The following is a 17524-nucleotide window of genomic DNA, read 5'->3' as shown; positions in this document are numbered from 1 at the left end:
ACTACAGAGAGCCTAGGACAATTATTAGAAATCTCCCATTAAATCAACTTTTAAGAAATCTTAGACTTTTTATATTGATCAATAATTATAATCAAAATCTAATAATATCTATAGTATATATTATCTAATTAGATAGGACCACTATTATAGTTCTATATATATATATATATATATATATATATATATATATATATATATATATATATATATATATATATATATATATATATATATATATATATATATATATATATATATATATATATATATATATATATATATATATATATATATCCAATATTATGATGATATTGGATGTATAGGGACAAAATGTCATGTCACGTGACTAACGATGCCTGTGTAATTCCATTAAATGTACGAATAATGCATGCTGGTAAATTCTTAATTATCAAATTCTATACACCGTTGGAGGTTGGAGAAAACCCTCAAGTCATCTACTATTAGCAAAGGGATGAACAAATCCAATGCTGAAAAGAAACCTGAATCCAACCATCCAAAACATTGGCCGAAATTAAAAACCCTGGAGAACAGAAAAGGAATCTAAAAAGGTGGTTTACCTGTTTGGTACCCCACTTCATAGTTTGATTTGTGTAAGAACAGAATATTAGAAATCAGCACAACGCATGGAAACTATGCAGATATTGAAGTTTAACATCATATTTCAAGGCCTTATTAACTAATACAGAAGCTTCATTAGTTTTATATTAAGCTCATACTCAACTGGTGTAAGCAATAGTTAGAAATGTAGCAATGGCGACGGCATTACATCCTAGATATCTGAAGGGGAACCATGGCTTCACTGAGTTCCTCCCTCATTACAAGCTGGAAAAGATCTGATATGCCATGCTGTACTGAGAGGTGCCTTTGGCATACTTCAGCAGCCATCAAGCCTGAGGTGTAAGCTCCATGAACAGAACCAGAATGGTCGGCGCTTGCCGCTTCACCAGCAAAATACAAATTGTCGACAGGAGCACAAAACCTCTCATATATGTCAGCTGGCTTCCCAACTAGATCACAAGAATAGGAACCAAGGGAATCTCCATCTGTTCCCCAGTGCGAAACCAGATGTTGTATCTGCCAAAATATCATAGTTTGGTTTATTTGAACTCTTCAAGGAATTAAAGCATCATATGATCAATATATAGAAACTAACCGGATCTGTTGCATCTGGTATCATTTTCTTCAGCTGTAACATCACAAAGTTGACAGCTTCTTCATCAGAAAGTTTCTCCATGTCATAAGCAAATCTTCCAGCAGCCATGTACACAAGAATAGGATGTCCTGTAGCCTTGTGGAGATTGAGAAAATAGCCACAAGCATAAGATTTCTGAGCTACTAAACCCAAAAATTCTACATTAGGCCAAAAAACATTGCTAAAGCGAAGAGCAATCTTATTCTCGATGCCAACGCCAATATCAGAGATCGCAGAGAGTTTCCATTCCGGAAGCTTAGGCTCAAACTCTATAAGATTAGCTTTGAGAACCCCAAGAGGAACAGTAATAATAGCGGCATCAGCTACAAATGTATTTCCATCTTCTACTGTAACTATTACTCTATTGTTGCACTGTGCAATTTTTTTCACCCTGATCACATGAATAGATACGAAAAAAAGTAGTAAATAAGCAGAAAAAAAAGCTTGAGTACAAATTGCTAACTTAATCAGGTTTGTCATTCTCATTGTCTCGGTAACATAAGATGTAATAACTGGGGCATTCCTAGATCCTTTCCATTGAAAAGAAGTTATGGATAAAGCAACCTTCAAGGACCTTAATCAGCAAAATAAGAATAATATGAAGAAAAACTCTCTGCAATCAGAATATTCTATAATTAGCTTCCAAACAATTGATAACTCAAATCATACAGCAGCCTGAGAATGTCAAATTTGTTTGTATCTTTCAGGCACACATTCTTTGCAAATACAATTGCTCTTTGACAAAATGTAGACAAAACGAAAAGAATTCATATCGTCTATAGTACCTTAAAATTGGTTTTTGACTTGTAAGTGTTTTTCTAAAGAGATTATGAAGAGATATCCAAGATACCACTATATATCTAAAGAAAATTACACCCTTCCAGTTATTAAACTCATAATTTATTTGGGTTCTGGATGATGTGATGGTGCTCCAAAAGATTAGGCCTTACCAGTTACTCTTAAGGTTCCATGTTTTGGTTTGCACTGTGTTAGTTAAAATAATGGAAAACATTTTATTTGATGAAGATCATGGTAGGGATATAATTTCTAAGAAACCACCAATAAGTAGTGCACAGTTAAAGATTCTGAAGTTTAGCCTAGACATACTTTTAGCTAGTAATCAGCCATCTATAGATGTTAAAAGAATCAGTAACAAGAAATTTATAACACTTGCTCACAAATTTTCATAAGAAGATCACCATCTAAATACATGGTTTAAATCTAAAACCCCATTTCTTAAAGCCCCAGCTAGGATAACAAGGTGTTATCACAATCATGTGACCCAGGGCATGGGGAACTGACAAAGGTTTATTCAAGTAGCTAACTGATGTCAGTTATAAACAGCTCCACGTAAAAAATCACATATGACAAGTAGAGATACTACAGATTATTTTCAATAGAGAATAAACACAGTATGTTGAGCTGAGAAAACACAATATGCATATGTGGCATATGAAGTTTATATGAAATACTCTGCTATTTAGAAAAAGAATCATGGTTAAGAAATAAGTTACAACAGAAAGAGCACACAAAACACGTGACTAGCATACAGTAGAAAACAATTAAAAAGATGACTGAGTTCAGGATTATCTCAAGGAGGAATTATCTTTAGACTCATATCTTTAGACTCATCTAAGAACCTACTCAAGTGATGAGTATGGGCAAGTGTCTGAGACATGTGTAGTGACCCATATACTGTGACACTGCACCAAAATTAATGACAAGGTTTTTCTTTTCTGTATAGTTCAGCATATGACTGCCTTCCATATGCAGCAGCTTATTGGCCACAAGAACTTTCAGAATACTGTTGATTTCTACCTAGAAGGAGATTAATAGAACATTTTATTAAAGTATACCTATGATTCAGACGAATATCAAGATCCTCTGAAAGGGCTTGTATAACAGGATAGTAACCTTGCAACATAAGTCCATGACCACCAGAGAGAACATGTTCCTGCTTTCAAAAGAAGATGAGTAACCAGTCATGTCATTTTTACTCATTTGACTTGTCACTGTCAATTTCTCTGAACATAAATTTACAATTAGTGCATGCCAAAAAATGTTATAGAAACTCAACAAACATGCAACAGAATTTTAAGGGAACAATAATTGTAGCTCTGAACCAGGAAAATTAAATTAAACATGTCAAAAGTTATACTCGTGTGTTAAATTCTTGTCAATAATGAACCATGAGCCAGAGTATAACCTAATAACATCAGGAGAAAGGCCGTGCTGGACCAAATAAACAGTAGAAAATCCCCTCCTGTAAACAAAATTAATTGTGGCCTGTGCTCTATGATCATGGTGACAGTTTTTATCTGAGAACCATTATTATCAAAACTAACTGCCACCTGCCAGGCCACCTACCAATCTTGCCTCAAATTCCCTATTGAAGTGCACAAATTCTGACTATCGATACACTATTAACCAGCTTTCAGCTGCTATAAAGCTGTCATGCAGACCATGACTTGGTACATTGTACCTTTTCCCATTAAACTCACCTTTAACTATTCATATAACTGAGGTGTGGTTTAAATGAATCCAGACCCATTTAATGGGTTGTTTGTAGTTAAACTCTTAAATGCAACTACTAGTCAAAATCCAAAATGTTCAACTTGTATGAAACCTGGCTAGGTCTGGTTCAACTCACATAGTCAAATAATCGTTGTTTATTGTATCTATCCAGGCTTTAACTATCATCAATTTTAAATTTTGGCTGGGTTTTGCTGTAGACTGTTACCGTTGACATACTAATCATGAAAAAAGCATGACAATATACTGTGAGTAGTGCATGATATAGTGATTTTTGGTTTAGTGAATCAGTTTTAGAGCGCATATGGATGCTTTATATAGAAAGCATAGAAGACTATTATTTTCTGATCATAGAGGCCTAGTTACATAAATGTTTTGAAAAGGCGCCCAGGCGCTCGAAAGAGGCGTGGCATGGCCCAAGCGCCTCCAACAGTGGTAGGGTGACGCGCTTTAGTGAAGCACCGCCTGCGTGCTTGCCTGAGCCCAGAAGTTAGGCACCTCGAGCAAGCGCTCTATTGAAAGTGAGAAATCGAACCAGACTGTCAACACTAGTTCGATTGAACAGTAACTTCCATTGGTTCAATCGAACCAATAAAGCATAGCAAACACTAACAGAATCCCCACATCCCCCACTACATGTGACCCCTGACCTACTAATAGTAAATATTGATTACTCTCACCGCCCCAACCCACCTCTAGTCCACTATCACTGCCTCCAAATGCAGCTCCCTCCACTGCCGATGAACAAGTCCGATGTTTCCTCTATCACCGACGGATAGGTTCGACGCTTCCTCTACCACCGACGGATAGGTCTGAAGCTCCTACTACTATAGCTTTTGTGTGCAGTTCCCTCCATCGTTACTGCTTTAGTGTGTAGCTCTTTCCATCGCCGAGAGATAGGACCGCAACTTTCTCCACTACTACTGCCGTCGTCTGCAGCTTCCTTTGCCATCGCTGCCACCACCTGAAGGTTTCTCCATCACCGCCGCCCTCTCCTTCCCCACTTTCCACCGTTGGTGACTCCTCTTGTCCCCCATACTGTGCACTATTATAACTACTATTAACAGTGGCTTAACTATTATTGAATGGATTGTTAATCCTTAGAACTAATATTAAAACTACTGTTAACTACTATTACCATATCTTCCAATAAATTAAAACTAATATTAATCCTTAGAACTCTTGAGCCTGTTTAGAACTTATTTTTATTTAGAATTATTAATCCTTATTTAGCATTATCAATCATATTTATTAAGTATATTATATATTTTTTATATTTTAATGTTCTAGAACATCTCACTTCACTCGAGAAAACGCCTAAGCAAGAGCCTAACACCTCAAACGTTTTGGGACCTTGATGCCTTTTAGCACCTAGTGCCTTTAAAAACACTGAGTTACATCACAATTCCTTTTTTATAATACTTAATCAGTTGAGATTGCATAAATGATAGGAAATTATTCTGTTTTGGGGATTGATGTGAGTTCAAAGAAAAAATATCTCGTATGCCATCAGCTCCATGATCTCATCTTTCTTCTTAACCTACTAATCAATAATTACCCTTCCCTCCTCTTCCCTTATAGTAACAGCATATTATTGACAGATTATTTTAGGCTAAGGCCAGAAACTTCTTCCCTTTCTTTCTTTGTTACTTTTCCTTAAAGCAGCATATATCACACACATTTTTCTCTCACAATTTTAGCCTAAAACTGCAGAAAAATCATCCGGAAGGCTTCTGTGTCTCCACCCAGTTTGAAGCTAAATTAACTAATCAACTAAATAATTTTAACCTTCCTTTTTTCTAGGACTTTCTGGCATAGCTACAAACTGGGTTAAGAAAGGAGATGAGAGAGACTTACTTTAACCTGTACCTTTAGGCAGTTTATTTCCACTGAGTTGTGAGAATAGGATGCCAGACTATGATCATAAAAGAGATAAATTCTGTAACAGCTATCTTCATCATCTCCTTTGCGAGGAGCAAATTTGTGACAATGATAACATGGCAAAGTCGTTACCTGATCCCAATTTTTCAGTGATATAGTGTCCGCATCTGCAGCAAACCATGCCTCCAGTCTACATATAAACCATTGCAGCACTTCATGCGCCATCCCTTCTTGCCTGTAAATTGAGGAAACACATTAGTTGACCGCTCGGCCAAATACAGTACAGTACTGTGAGGTCCTATTCAGCTAGATGCAGTGACATACCTTAGTTGTGGATATCTCTCTAGAACAAAGGAAATAGCTTGGGAAAGAGACATGTCGACGACATGTTCATTTCTTACTTTCTCAGTCTGTGATATGAAAAATAATAATCTTTATGATCACATATCACATCATATTGAAGCCAATATATGTACGAGGGAAGCAAGAAAAATATCCAGAGAACACTAAAGAATACCTCCTTGAGAATCCTCTCAAATGCTTCTCCTACTTTTGTGACTACTTGCTGAGGGACTTGGTTCCCATCCTTGTCAAAAAGAGCATAACTACACATACCAACCAAATCTCTTATTAATTTAGAAAAACGATTAATTTCATCCATACAGATTTTTTATTTATTTATTTATTTATTTATTTATTTATTTATTATTATTATTATTATTATTATTATTATTATTATTATATATGTATGTATGTATGTGTATGTATATAACCAGTTTATTTATACAGGTGGAGGCAAATCTATCATGCCATCTTGATTACAAAAGGAACTGGCTTCACAAAACCCTACACAACAAGCATGAGTATATAAAAAAACACATGAAAATTGTTTGTCCTGACCTATAAATAAAAGTCCAGTCATGGTCCTTCAGAATCCAATTAAAAGAAATTCAAACCTAACCCTTGAGAACTATACAATTAAAACAAATAATCAATCAAGCTCAGATATACATTATCATTTACCAACTTAGTATAGTACATAAATTATTTTGTAGCTCTTTGAACTAAAATATAAATCATAATCCATCTATGGAATCCCAAAGCATCAAGAATAATTAGAAGATATATAGAAAAATGAGTACCTCTCTAGGTCATGATCATACAATACAGAGTTGTCACCACTAGTGCGGTATAACCTTAGGCCTAGGCCACGAATTAATGGAGCTAGAGAATTTTCATTGCAAACACCATGTAACCTGAACACCAAAAAGCATGGAGAAGAGATCAATGAGCCCAACTGCAATGAATCATTATCGAGAAAGATTGACTTTAAAATAGAACTTCACCATGATGCTCCCATGTCAACAGGACAACCAAAAGAATGGTCAGTATGCACCCGCCCACCAAGGCGGTTACGTGATTCCAACAGAATGACCTGAAGAAGATAGCATATGATATTAAGTTCTAATATTCTGAGCACTATGGAATTGGCTTACTTAATGTAAAGTAACTTTAAGAAAGCTTCTAATTTTCAAATACGTTATAAAGTGTCAGTGACAAAGAGCAAGAGAAAGCATTACATTAAAAGAAGCATTAGACAATGCACGGGCAGCTGCAATCCCTGAAATTCCTCCACCAATCACAATAACTGAAGGTTGTGGTCTCTCGACGTGAGAGACTAGAAGACCTAAGACAATAAATATAGTTATTTATAAAAGAAACATAGAAGTTATCTAAAAAAGAGAGAGGTGTAGAGACCTAACAAGAAAGAAATTTACAGTTGTTAATTAGATGATACAAAAATTAGTAAGCATAGTTACATCACTCTAAGCAAACATCAAAGAGTCATAGGAAAGCTTTGTACATGGGTATGTTGTTATACTCGAGAATTCATGAAAAAAATTCGCATACTGTATGCTGTCACTTGAATAAGCAACAAGATTTCACACAAGAATGCCATCATCTCACTGAAATCCTTAAACCTTACTTGCAAGGTCCCATTCGTTTTCCGCACTTCATATACCAAGTGATAAAATTTGTCATACCTCCAACAGATCTTACTTTGGATTTAATTGATTTTTGATGTTTTCTCCAATTACTTAGGTAATTAACAAATCAACACTGGAAATTCGTATCCTTTAGACTCCAAACACCAAGAAAACAGAGTGATTGGAGTGCCCATTAATGCTATGTTAGCAACATTCTGTTAGCCACACATCTTCTCTACAGATTGAGTTGGGCGCTTAAGCAGGATCGTGCAACTCAAAGCCTTTTGAGTAGATTTTCTACAATGCTTCTATGTGGCTCACTGTTTTACTTGTTCATTTCAAACTCAATGTAAACAATCTTCAATTAAACTTTCTTTTGAAAATGTGAATAAGGCATTTTTAAGACCAAGTTGTAGTTCGAATCTCCATCCTAAAGCATGTGAAATGAACCTTCAATATTATAATATAAGATACAATTATGTTTGCCTCCAAGATGAGGAATTTGCATATCTGAGTGCAGAAGGCTTGTTTCTCATTGCACTTGTTATTTAGGCTTCTATGTAAAAGAAGAATCTTTTTCCACATCCCACCACCTTTCTTCTTTTTTTTTTTCCTTACATATTATTACTAAGCTTAACCTTATGAATCTGTATAGTCATCGAACAGGTAACAATACAGAAACTATAAAGCATTAACAATTTGGAATCTTTTTGCTAGTTGACCTAGATGCTAAAATTTTCCATAAAATGGAAGAACATTGAGCAGACAGAATTGTGTTAAGGGACATTGATTAAAGATCAGGACATTAAATTCAGAAATTGATAGGATGAAATGAAAAGATGGAGAAGAAGATTTAGTCAGTTAATAAATGAAGATGAACAAGTAGAAAAAAGCTGGATACCCGCAGAGAATATATATAACATATTTATTGCATGATTCTAACTATCTGTTAATAATTTTCAAAAATTGATAGTTTAGAGTCATTTCTTTTCTCGTTTTCCACTTTTATGTCAGTGATCCTCGTTATATTTCTAGAATCTCCAGCAAACATGCAAAACCATGAAGTTTAATATTCAAAGCCAAAATATGATCGAAGGTCGTGGATACAGGGAAAGCTACAAATATTTTAACTATGTACAAGTACATGCCGAGACAGTCCAATTGATAACAAAATCTCTACAATCAACAACAAAAATCCAGATTTGCATTGAATGCCATACATAAACCAAACCAAATCCGATCAGAAGCCACAAAAAATTCACAAATCCCATCACAAAAAAGATCAAGAGACAAATCAAAGAAGGTTGATACCGCCAATACCAAAATTTTTCCGGCTCGATAATCCTTTCGACGTCATTCCCCCCTTGGCACAAGAACCAATCGTAGGGCCTCTCCTCGCCGCTTAAGATTGTAGAGAATTCAAGGAAGGATTACTCGAACGTATAGGAATCGAGAGGTGGAGGACAAAGATCATGAGCCCGTCTTGGCTCGGATCGGAAAGGCCGCAGAGATTCTCAAACCAGCTCATGCGTGAGGCCTGCGAGGGATCCCCAAACCGGCAAGAGATCGAGACCCAGGGAGGGGATCTAAACTACGACGGAGAATAAGGAAATGGGGGAGACGCGTCGGCCCTCGTCCTCTGCGATTGGGGTATTTCGATATTGAAGAAACCCCGCCCTATTTATAGCCGACGAGATGGGAGGACGAGGTCCTTCTTGTCCGCCCATATGCACTAATAGACCCTTCGTTCTACGACTATTTACCAGAATGACCGCCTAACTGGGAATCCTTTCAAGGGTGCTATAGTCATTTCAGTTATTAATAAAAGGGTACAAAACTCACGTGATGCAGTAGAAGAAACGGGGATTTTTTTAATGGACAAATTTTCGTAAAAAAACTCATAATTTTTCAAATAGCACTTTTTTAGAATATTATTTTTAAAAATAATCATCTCTCGATTAGCTATCGGCCTTTGTCCAACGTATGATTATACCCCCTCCCCCTCCTGTCAATCGTCTCTCTATTCATACAATATTAAAGATATAACAATCGACTCACATGTGATGTGATGAAGATATAGCCTTTATCTCCTATAATCAATGAAAAAAAGATATAGTAAAAATTATGGGCAACGATGAGCCACCCCTCATTTCTCTCCTATAATCAATGAAAAAAAGATCGAGAGCTATAAAGGTTGCACCTTCATCGTTGAGCAAATCCAAACGTAGGAATCCACTCAAAGGTAGGGATGATTGATGGGCGAAGATAATAAGAGGGAATAGTGGGTTAAAATAATCTTTTTATTCTATCAAGAATATTTTATGAGAATTTTTTAAGATTAAAGAATTCTGTTAAAAATTCTAGAAGTTCCAACTTTTTTTTAATGAGAATTCACCCTTTTTTATATAAAAAAATATTTAACTAAATTGTGCATGCTCGATATACGGATAATATAATATTATTTAGACTGGAGATTATTTTAATATCTTTGGACTTGAATGTAAAAAGTGAGATGCCGGAGGAGCAAAATGGTCATTTCGAAGGGTTAGATGGGATAGAACGACTAAATCCGCGTGCAGCATTAAAACCAAGTGCCTCTGCACGAATCTTAAAGTAGGGCATCCAACGATTCGAGGGAGCTCAAGGAGGCTCTTGACGCCTCTGCTTCAAGATCCGCGTAAAATTTTGATGGGATGGCACCTTGTGGATCCCCGTCAAGCTTAGAAAAAGTTTTGCTTTTTGTTTGATCAAGATAATACCTTGATCCACTAATTAGATTCGGGCAATCATTTAATTCATATCTTGCACGTTTTGCTTCATAAGTCCCACGATTCATCCACGAATTAGATTGGTTACCAAAGCTGGATCGGTAAATGTATATTGATTATAAACGATATAATAGATAATTAGCCGATACAAGTCCTTAGCGATATAATAGACCATTTATGTGTACCTTTAAATTTATTAATTTTTATATTTACCTCTTTAAAGCTTTAAACAAAAATGACGTTATTGGAACTTTAAACAAGAGTAATTTTTTTTTTTAAAGCATTATATTATTATAAATTAGTAAATTTGTAATTGTTCATTTAAATTTATTTTTTTGAAATAATTAAATGTTTTTATATTTCAAAATTTCTTAATTATAATGATTAATAATACAAAGTGTATTTGCAAGTATAAGTAGCATTTTGGACGGAGGGATACTCACTGGCGGAGGGCATTCAGAGAAATCATGTTGAAATTTATTGGTATGTCCCCTCATTTGTTAATTAAGAGAACTAATTACTTTGAACTATTTTTTGTATGTGATTAACATTTTTTTATTTACTTAATTTTTTAGAATATAATAATTTTTATGTATTTAAAAAAGGAAATCGTATTGTTAACTAAACTTCATCAACACGTCAGAACACATAGATTCTACAGCTAAAACTTAGGACTCGAGCCTTTGTGTCTTAGGCTTTCTCGAGCTTAGTTTATTTACCTAATCAAAGTTTTTAACTAATATGATTAATATTATATTTTTTTAGGTCAATCGAAACTCCACATCCAGAAGAATCCGATCCCGATCGGTCAGATCTGCCACACCAATAATAAGTACGATAGAAAAAGTATATATATTTTTTATTCTTAAAATATTTTCGGCAGGGTTATGGTCAAAGATCGGAAACTCTATTTGAACCCACGTATATGGGTTTGAGCATCAGAATGATCGCACCAAAGAAGCCGTCGACGTTAATTTTGTATGTGATGTTTACGACGTATATTAATTGCGTCCTGAATGTGCATCCACTCCTCAAAAATAGATCAGATTAGATGCGCCATCTATCAGTTTTAGCACTCATCATCTACAGATCCTATTGGCCTTCTCTTCTGTGGAAGCCGGCTTGGGGTCTAATTCAGAAGCTCAAGACCACTTTGGGTCAGTTGTAAGAATCGAGCGAACAATCTCAGTCACTCTTCCCATCGATATCAGATGACAAAAGCTAACATCATCGTCATGCATCTTCTGATGATAAGAATATTCGCAGGTTGGTGCCGAGGTGTCACGTGGAGATTGGATCTCGACATATACCCTCTCCAAAACACATAGTAGAGCGGAGCATAAGAATATTACATATCCCGATCAAAAGCCAAAAGAGAATGAAAACCCTCCACAAAATAACACGAGACTTGTGCAAATAGCAACCTTCTTTTGCCACCTTCTCTGCAAAGCAATTAACCTCCATGCTTTCTTGGCTCAAGTGATGCAGGGAGTGGGCAAGTAGAAGAAGCCCACAAGTTTGGGGTTGCGGAGATTCCCCACAACTTGGGGAGTCGTAAAGGCAGCCTGTTGCGAGGTCATCTTTTTTGGCTCAGCAATCCTTCTTCGTTCCCTCAAGTGGTGGAATTCGAAGCTTATTTTCTGGCTACATTTGCTCTACTAAATGTTGTCTCGTTGCTGGGGAGAAGGAACTTTTCAGTTTGTCTTTTATTGATCACCTTTCTAAAATGAAGTCAGTATCATCCGACATTATGTGATAGTGGTTTGAGCATTTAATTTGGTTGCCAAATGCTATAATTTTTCCTCTTCTCACAACCGACGAAGGTAGTGTGACATGTGAATCTTCAAGCGAGCCCTCCATTTTCTTCCACACACATGTTTGATGCTCCAGTTTCTGATGCCAATAATGTTGCACCAACATTCGTAGCAGTCGGAATAAGTTGAAGTCTCTCGAGCATCTACTGCTCGACGTTAGTGAATCAGCACATCACAATGCAACTTAAGTCTTCTCGGCATCATGGGACACTCTATTCATCCGCGTCTCTCTCGAATACTACTGACCTGAACTATACGTATGACTTGAATCTTCATTCGATCAACCAGTCTGGGTTAGATAATTCCTTGGACAACTTACCTCTCTCAAAACCTTTTCGCACCATGGAATGGTTCACTCGTCCATGTATATCTGAGAAATAACATGACTGAGAGGGACTCGTTCCTAATTCATTGAACCTAATCTCGCCTTCAAATTGGCTGCAGACTGGGAGAACAATCTCAAGTCTAAACCCATAGTTTTCTATAATTCCCTTTTTTTTTTCTTTTAATGATAGGAAGGTTCAATCATAGCAGTGCATGTGGCTATTACTTCCTTTACCTCCTCGCCTCGGTGCCAAACAAATGCCAACCGTTGTCCGTGCTTCCTGTGGCAGCTGATGGAGATCAACAGTTGCTTGATCTATAAAAAAATAAAAATAAAATAAACCATTTGCTTGGGATCTGCCACTGAGTGACACAGAGTAATCAGAATAGAGTGGAACCATCACCAATGCAATCAGAATATAAGTTATTACTTATTAAATGATATCGGACAAATGTATGTCCCTATACCAACTAATAAACTGGTAAAATTTTGATTTTATAGGTTACTGAAATTGAAATCGAAAAAAGATACTGTTCAGTAGTTAATTTAGCAGTTTTACTATTAAAAAATAGATATTGAACTAGTATTTTATTTCTTCTCTGTAGATACATTATTTGTATCTGATATGATTTAGTTTACCATTACCATAAGGACATTAAAATATTAATTAAAATCAAGACCCCTCTGATTGAATGACTCCTCTTGTGATGCAATTATCGTCGAATCTTTAAGTGTTTTTTTATTATTAATGTAATTCTTAAAATATTTAGTTCTCTTCCAAAATTAAAGTGAAGGGTGAAATAAAAAAAAGGAGTCTTGTGATAAGAAGGGATGAAAGAAATATAATAAAGCACACAATGATCGATAAGAATAATAAAATCATTTTATGTATTTAATATTTTTTATTTTAAGCTCAAACAAGCTATCACGGTGAGCATTGACTAGCCATAGTTTATTTGTGATATATATATGTATATATGTATATATGTATATGTATATATATATGTATGTATGTATGTATGTATGTATGTATTATATATATGTATATATATATATATGTATATGTATATATATGTATGTATGTATTATATATATATATACATACATATATATACATATATATATATATATATGTATATATATATAAGTATATATATATATATATATATATATATATATATATATATATACTTATATATATATACATATATATATATATATGCATACATATATATATATATAAATATATATATATACATATACATATATATATACATATATATACATATATATGTATGTATATATATATGTATGTATATATATGCATATATATATACATACATATATATATACATATATATATACATACATATATATATACATATATATATATACATATATATACATACATATATATATATATACATACATATATATATACATACATATATATATATATAAATATATATATATACATACATATATATATATATATATATATATATATATATATATATGAATGATTAAAAAAGTTTAAAAATAGTTTTAAGAGTCTTCCTCATGATAATAAACAGTGCATTGGCTGGTAGGTGCATTCTTTTTAATCAACTTGTATAGTTTACGTTTTATCAACACTCAACAAATTGTTTTGTTGATTGGTCTATTTTCTATTGGCCTCCTCCCTTATGCTGTCATTTTGTCTGCAAAAATAGCTAGTTTTCTTTGTGTACAAGCAATACCAAGTCCACAAAATTGATAGATTATCGTCTCATGCGAGCAGACAGATTATTTATGTCGCTTTATTACTGTTCCATATTGAACTAACTTACAAGAGAGTTGCAAGTGAGCTTCTCATCTTAGACCAACTATAAACATTCGAAAAAGAACGGCCCAATGCAAGAAAGTTGGGAATGATGAGACGTCACTGGGAACCATAATTGGACCCATGAAACACAAACAGACAAAATGGCATCCATAGTGGGGGATGATCATTGCAAATGTGACTCCCACACACGGCCCCCCCCCACCCCTCCCCCTCTCTCACATGTCATGACATGAATAATCTCTGCTAAAAGGTAAGAAAGATCGAGAGACATAGACACTATCTCGAAGTCAATCGGTTTTGCTTCTCATGGAGTTTCGCATACATATCCACCAATGACACTCTCAGATCACAAAGTGAATGTCACTAGTCACACAAAATCTCTGCAGCTGCCTCGGTTCATTCGTTTGTGCAACAAAGTCAAAAAGGATGACGTCAGAGACAGGTACTGCATAGCTCGTGTCTTTTCTCTCCTCCATAGTTGAGCACTACCTACGTGGCTTGATCACCAGAATAGCCTTGCAGCATGATCCCCACCCTTCCTCGACAAGTGTCACATGGCCGATCGTCATCCTTCTAAGTGCAAATCCAGTACAAACTACCGAGCATAGGAAAGTAATAGAGGATCCTTCCAAAACCTACATCCTACTCTTTTAACTTTCCATCTGACCACTTGCTTGATTTAGTCAAAGAGACATTATGATGCCCATTTTCTCATCTAAAATATAGTCTGACGGTCGAGATGGATAGCAGTAGTGAGATGTAAGGTTATCGAAGGAAGCCATTATAAATTTTCCATGCAGGGTACTGCTAGATACTTGGCCTCAAAGGTATCCATCGCCGCATGCAGCATGATGCAAGTAGGAAGTAAGATCTCTCTCTCTCTCTCTCTCTCTCTCTCTCTCTCTCTCGATATATATATATATATAAAGACTCCAATACTCACTTGATTCCTAGCCCTCAGCAGAGTGCGCAAGAAGGAAAACCATGATGTGCGACCCTCCTTTCGATAGGTACAGAGATCTGTTCACTGGCTCTATCCTGCAACGTTCACAACATGAAGGACGCCAAGTTGTGGAAGAGCATGAGCTCCCAATGATAGACTTGCGCAGCCTAAGGAGTGAGAACGAAGAAGAGCGGGTGTCTTGCGTCTCAGAAATCGTGAGGGCCTCATCGGACTGGGGCTTCTTCCAGGTCCTTAACCATGGGGTTAGCAATGAGCTATTGGGTGAGATGAGTAGGGAGCAGAAGCGGATGTTCGAGTTGCCCTTCGAGATGAAGGCCAGCGCCAAGCTCCTGAATGGCTCATACCGCTGGGGAACTCCGACCGCAAAATCTCTTGATCAGTTCTCGTGGTCAGAAGCCTTTCATGTTCCTCTCGCTAAGATCTCTGACCCAGATTGCTGCAGCTCGGAGTTCGGTTCTCTGAGGTATTTTCCCTCTTGATTCAAATCCACTGAAATCTCCAGAATGCCCACCATCGGTGTCTTCTATGTCCAAGTGCATCATTTGTGAAGATTGATTGAATAATGGATATGAATCATCCTTTTAGTGTTTCTTTTGTCGATCGATTCTAAATTACGAACATGTACTAGAATAAGTATTCGGCCGAACGGAATAAACTTGATAGAGATAACAGGACCATTCTCTATATTATTAATAGGATTAATCATAACAAGTCATTAAACTGACAAAGAATATATTGCACCTCCAGTGATGCGATGGAGAGGCTTGCAGGCACAATGTCAGAGCTGGCTCGCATGCTTGCAGGAGTTCTGGCCGAGAATCTGGGGTCCCCTGGGGATCAATTCACCAAGAGCTGCAGCAAGAGCACATGCTTCCTTCGGCTGAATCGTTATCCGCCATGCCCATTCTCACCAGAGACTTTTGGTCTGATGCCTCACACCGATAGCGACTTCCTCACCATCCTTCATCAGGATCAAGTAGGTGGTTTGCAACTGAGGAAGGATTCCAAGTGGATCGCTGTCAAGCCTAACCCAGATGCACTTATAGTCAACATTGGAGATCTCTTTCAGGTATATTCTGCACGATGAAGATCGAAATCATTTTTACTCCCTGTCAAAGCAGTGCTCTCAAATCATTTCAAATGATTGCAACCATGGAAGTTTGCTACCGGATGGTGGGGAACTCACAGTCAGTAATTGCGGCAAGGCTGCATCTACTTGCGGTCACTTTTACTCGAGCCATGGCCCATGAGATCACTTTGAAGAGTAACCTTTATCCACGATTTCACAAGACTAATGAATAACCACTAGTTTCTTCTTATTTCTTCTCCTCCACACTTTATTTGTTGATCACCAGAAAGTATTTTCAAACTAATGGTGATCAACATGGTTCGTGGTAGGCATGGAGCAATGATGTCTACAAGAGTGTGCAGCACAAGGTGATGACCAATACGAAGGTGGAGAGGTATTCGGTAGCTTATTTCCTTTGCCCATCAAACGAGTCCACCATAGGGAGTTGCAGGGAGCCTTCCATCTACAAGAAGTTCACTTTCGGGGAGTTCAGGAGGCAGGTGGAAGAGGACGTGAAAAGAAGTGGATATAAGGTGGGGCTTCCAAGATTTCTCCTCTAGCTAGCTTGTTTCTGTAACAAAAAATATATATATGATATCACTAGCCTGCAACATTTAATATGGAAATACAAGAAAAAGAGGATATGTCCTGTTTTTATCATTCTGAAAGCACAATATTTGCTTGTTCATTTAACCGGTGGCCACTTGACCTCAAATGAACCCTTCTATTCTTATCCAAGATAATTGCAAGAACACACAACCATGCATAACTTAAGAACTCAACAGAGATCTTTAGGTCAAACTGTACTGTACTGGAAAAAGAATTATTTGTTTAAACCAAATTCTTTCTTCTTATCACTACTCTTGTCCCCAAAATACTTCTTGTTTCACATCTTTTCGGCTATTTCTTATTTCACCTTTTGATCCTTTCTAGCACACTGATTCTGTTCATGATTGACCTCTAAATGTCAATGGCATCTACCATTCAAAAAGACTTATTTAACATTAAATTGATAAACCTATCATTTTTTCTAGGCTATTAATGCTAATACTATTTTAATTATATCAATTCTAGTAATTGCAGAAAAATTTTATAAACAATCGATACATGAAATTCGAGTATACTTAACAACTAAGCTAGCTTTA

The 17524-nt window shown here is 36.0% G+C and overlaps 2 protein-coding genes across 5 annotated transcripts; one reads left to right on the top strand and one right to left on the bottom strand.

Annotated features, from left to right (window-relative positions):
* Positions 1 to 557: 557 nt before the first annotated feature.
* LOC135648511 (polyamine oxidase 5-like) lies at positions 558 to 9276 on the bottom strand. 4 transcript variants are annotated; one of them, XM_065166265.1, is made up of 10 exons: positions 8935 to 9276; positions 7207 to 7313; positions 6973 to 7061; positions 6769 to 6882; positions 6144 to 6231; positions 5951 to 6036; positions 5759 to 5861; positions 3070 to 3167; positions 1175 to 1604; positions 558 to 1095 (listed from the first exon to the last, which is right to left on the bottom strand). In XM_065166265.1, exons 1-10 carry the CDS (start codon positions 8969 to 8971, stop codon positions 784 to 786), a joined length of 1464 nt encoding a protein of 487 aa, XP_065022337.1. In that variant the 5' UTR covers positions 8972 to 9276; the 3' UTR covers positions 558 to 783. The 4 variants fall into 4 exon arrangements, with proteins under 4 accessions (XP_065022337.1, XP_065022336.1, XP_065022338.1 ...); XM_065166264.1 differs by having other exon boundaries at positions 8926 to 9275; XM_065166266.1 differs by having other exon boundaries at positions 7207 to 7304; positions 8926 to 9275.
* Positions 9277 to 15080: 5804 nt separating this feature from the next.
* Positions 15081 to 17039, top strand: LOC103998568 (gibberellin 2-beta-dioxygenase 8-like). The gene is made up of 4 exons (XM_018818068.2): positions 15081 to 15210; positions 15311 to 15773; positions 16058 to 16379; positions 16709 to 17039. The coding sequence occupies exons 1-4, from the start codon at positions 15141 to 15143 to the stop codon at positions 16937 to 16939; spliced, it is 1086 nt and encodes a 361-aa protein (XP_018673613.2). The 5' UTR covers positions 15081 to 15140; the 3' UTR covers positions 16940 to 17039.
* The last annotated feature ends 485 nt before the right edge of the window (positions 17040 to 17524 follow it).

This window comes from Musa acuminata, chromosome BXJ3-9 (genome assembly GCF_036884655.1).
Source record: "Musa acuminata AAA Group cultivar baxijiao chromosome BXJ3-9, Cavendish_Baxijiao_AAA, whole genome shotgun sequence".
Taxonomy (NCBI): Eukaryota; Viridiplantae; Streptophyta; class Magnoliopsida; order Zingiberales; family Musaceae; genus Musa; species Musa acuminata.
Note: the sequence above shows the minus strand (reverse complement) of the source record. Positions and strands in the feature narration are given on the sequence as shown.

Excerpts from the sequence above, each read along its gene's own strand:
- LOC103998568 (XM_018818068.2), top strand. The coding sequence starts at position 15,141 with ATGCAGGGTACTGCTAGATACTTGGCCTCAAAGGTATCCATCGCCGCA. Across the intron at positions 15,774-16,057 it reads TCGGAGTTCGGTTCTCTGAG|TGATGCGATGGAGAGGCTTG; the intron begins GTATTTTCCCTC and ends TTGCACCTCCAG. Across the intron at positions 16,380-16,708 it reads ACATTGGAGATCTCTTTCAG|GCATGGAGCAATGATGTCTA; the intron begins GTATATTCTGCA and ends GGTTCGTGGTAG.
- LOC135648511 (XM_065166264.1), bottom strand. The coding sequence starts at position 8,971 with ATGACGTCGAAAGGATTATCGAGCCGGAAAAATTTTGGTATTGGCG. Across the intron at positions 6,232-6,768 it reads TATGATCATGACCTAGAGAG|TTATGCTCTTTTTGACAAGG; the intron begins GTACTCATTTTT and ends TGGTATGTGTAG. Across the intron at positions 3,168-5,758 it reads CACTGAAAAATTGGGATCAG|GAACATGTTCTCTCTGGTGG; the intron begins GTAACGACTTTG and ends TTTTGAAAGCAG.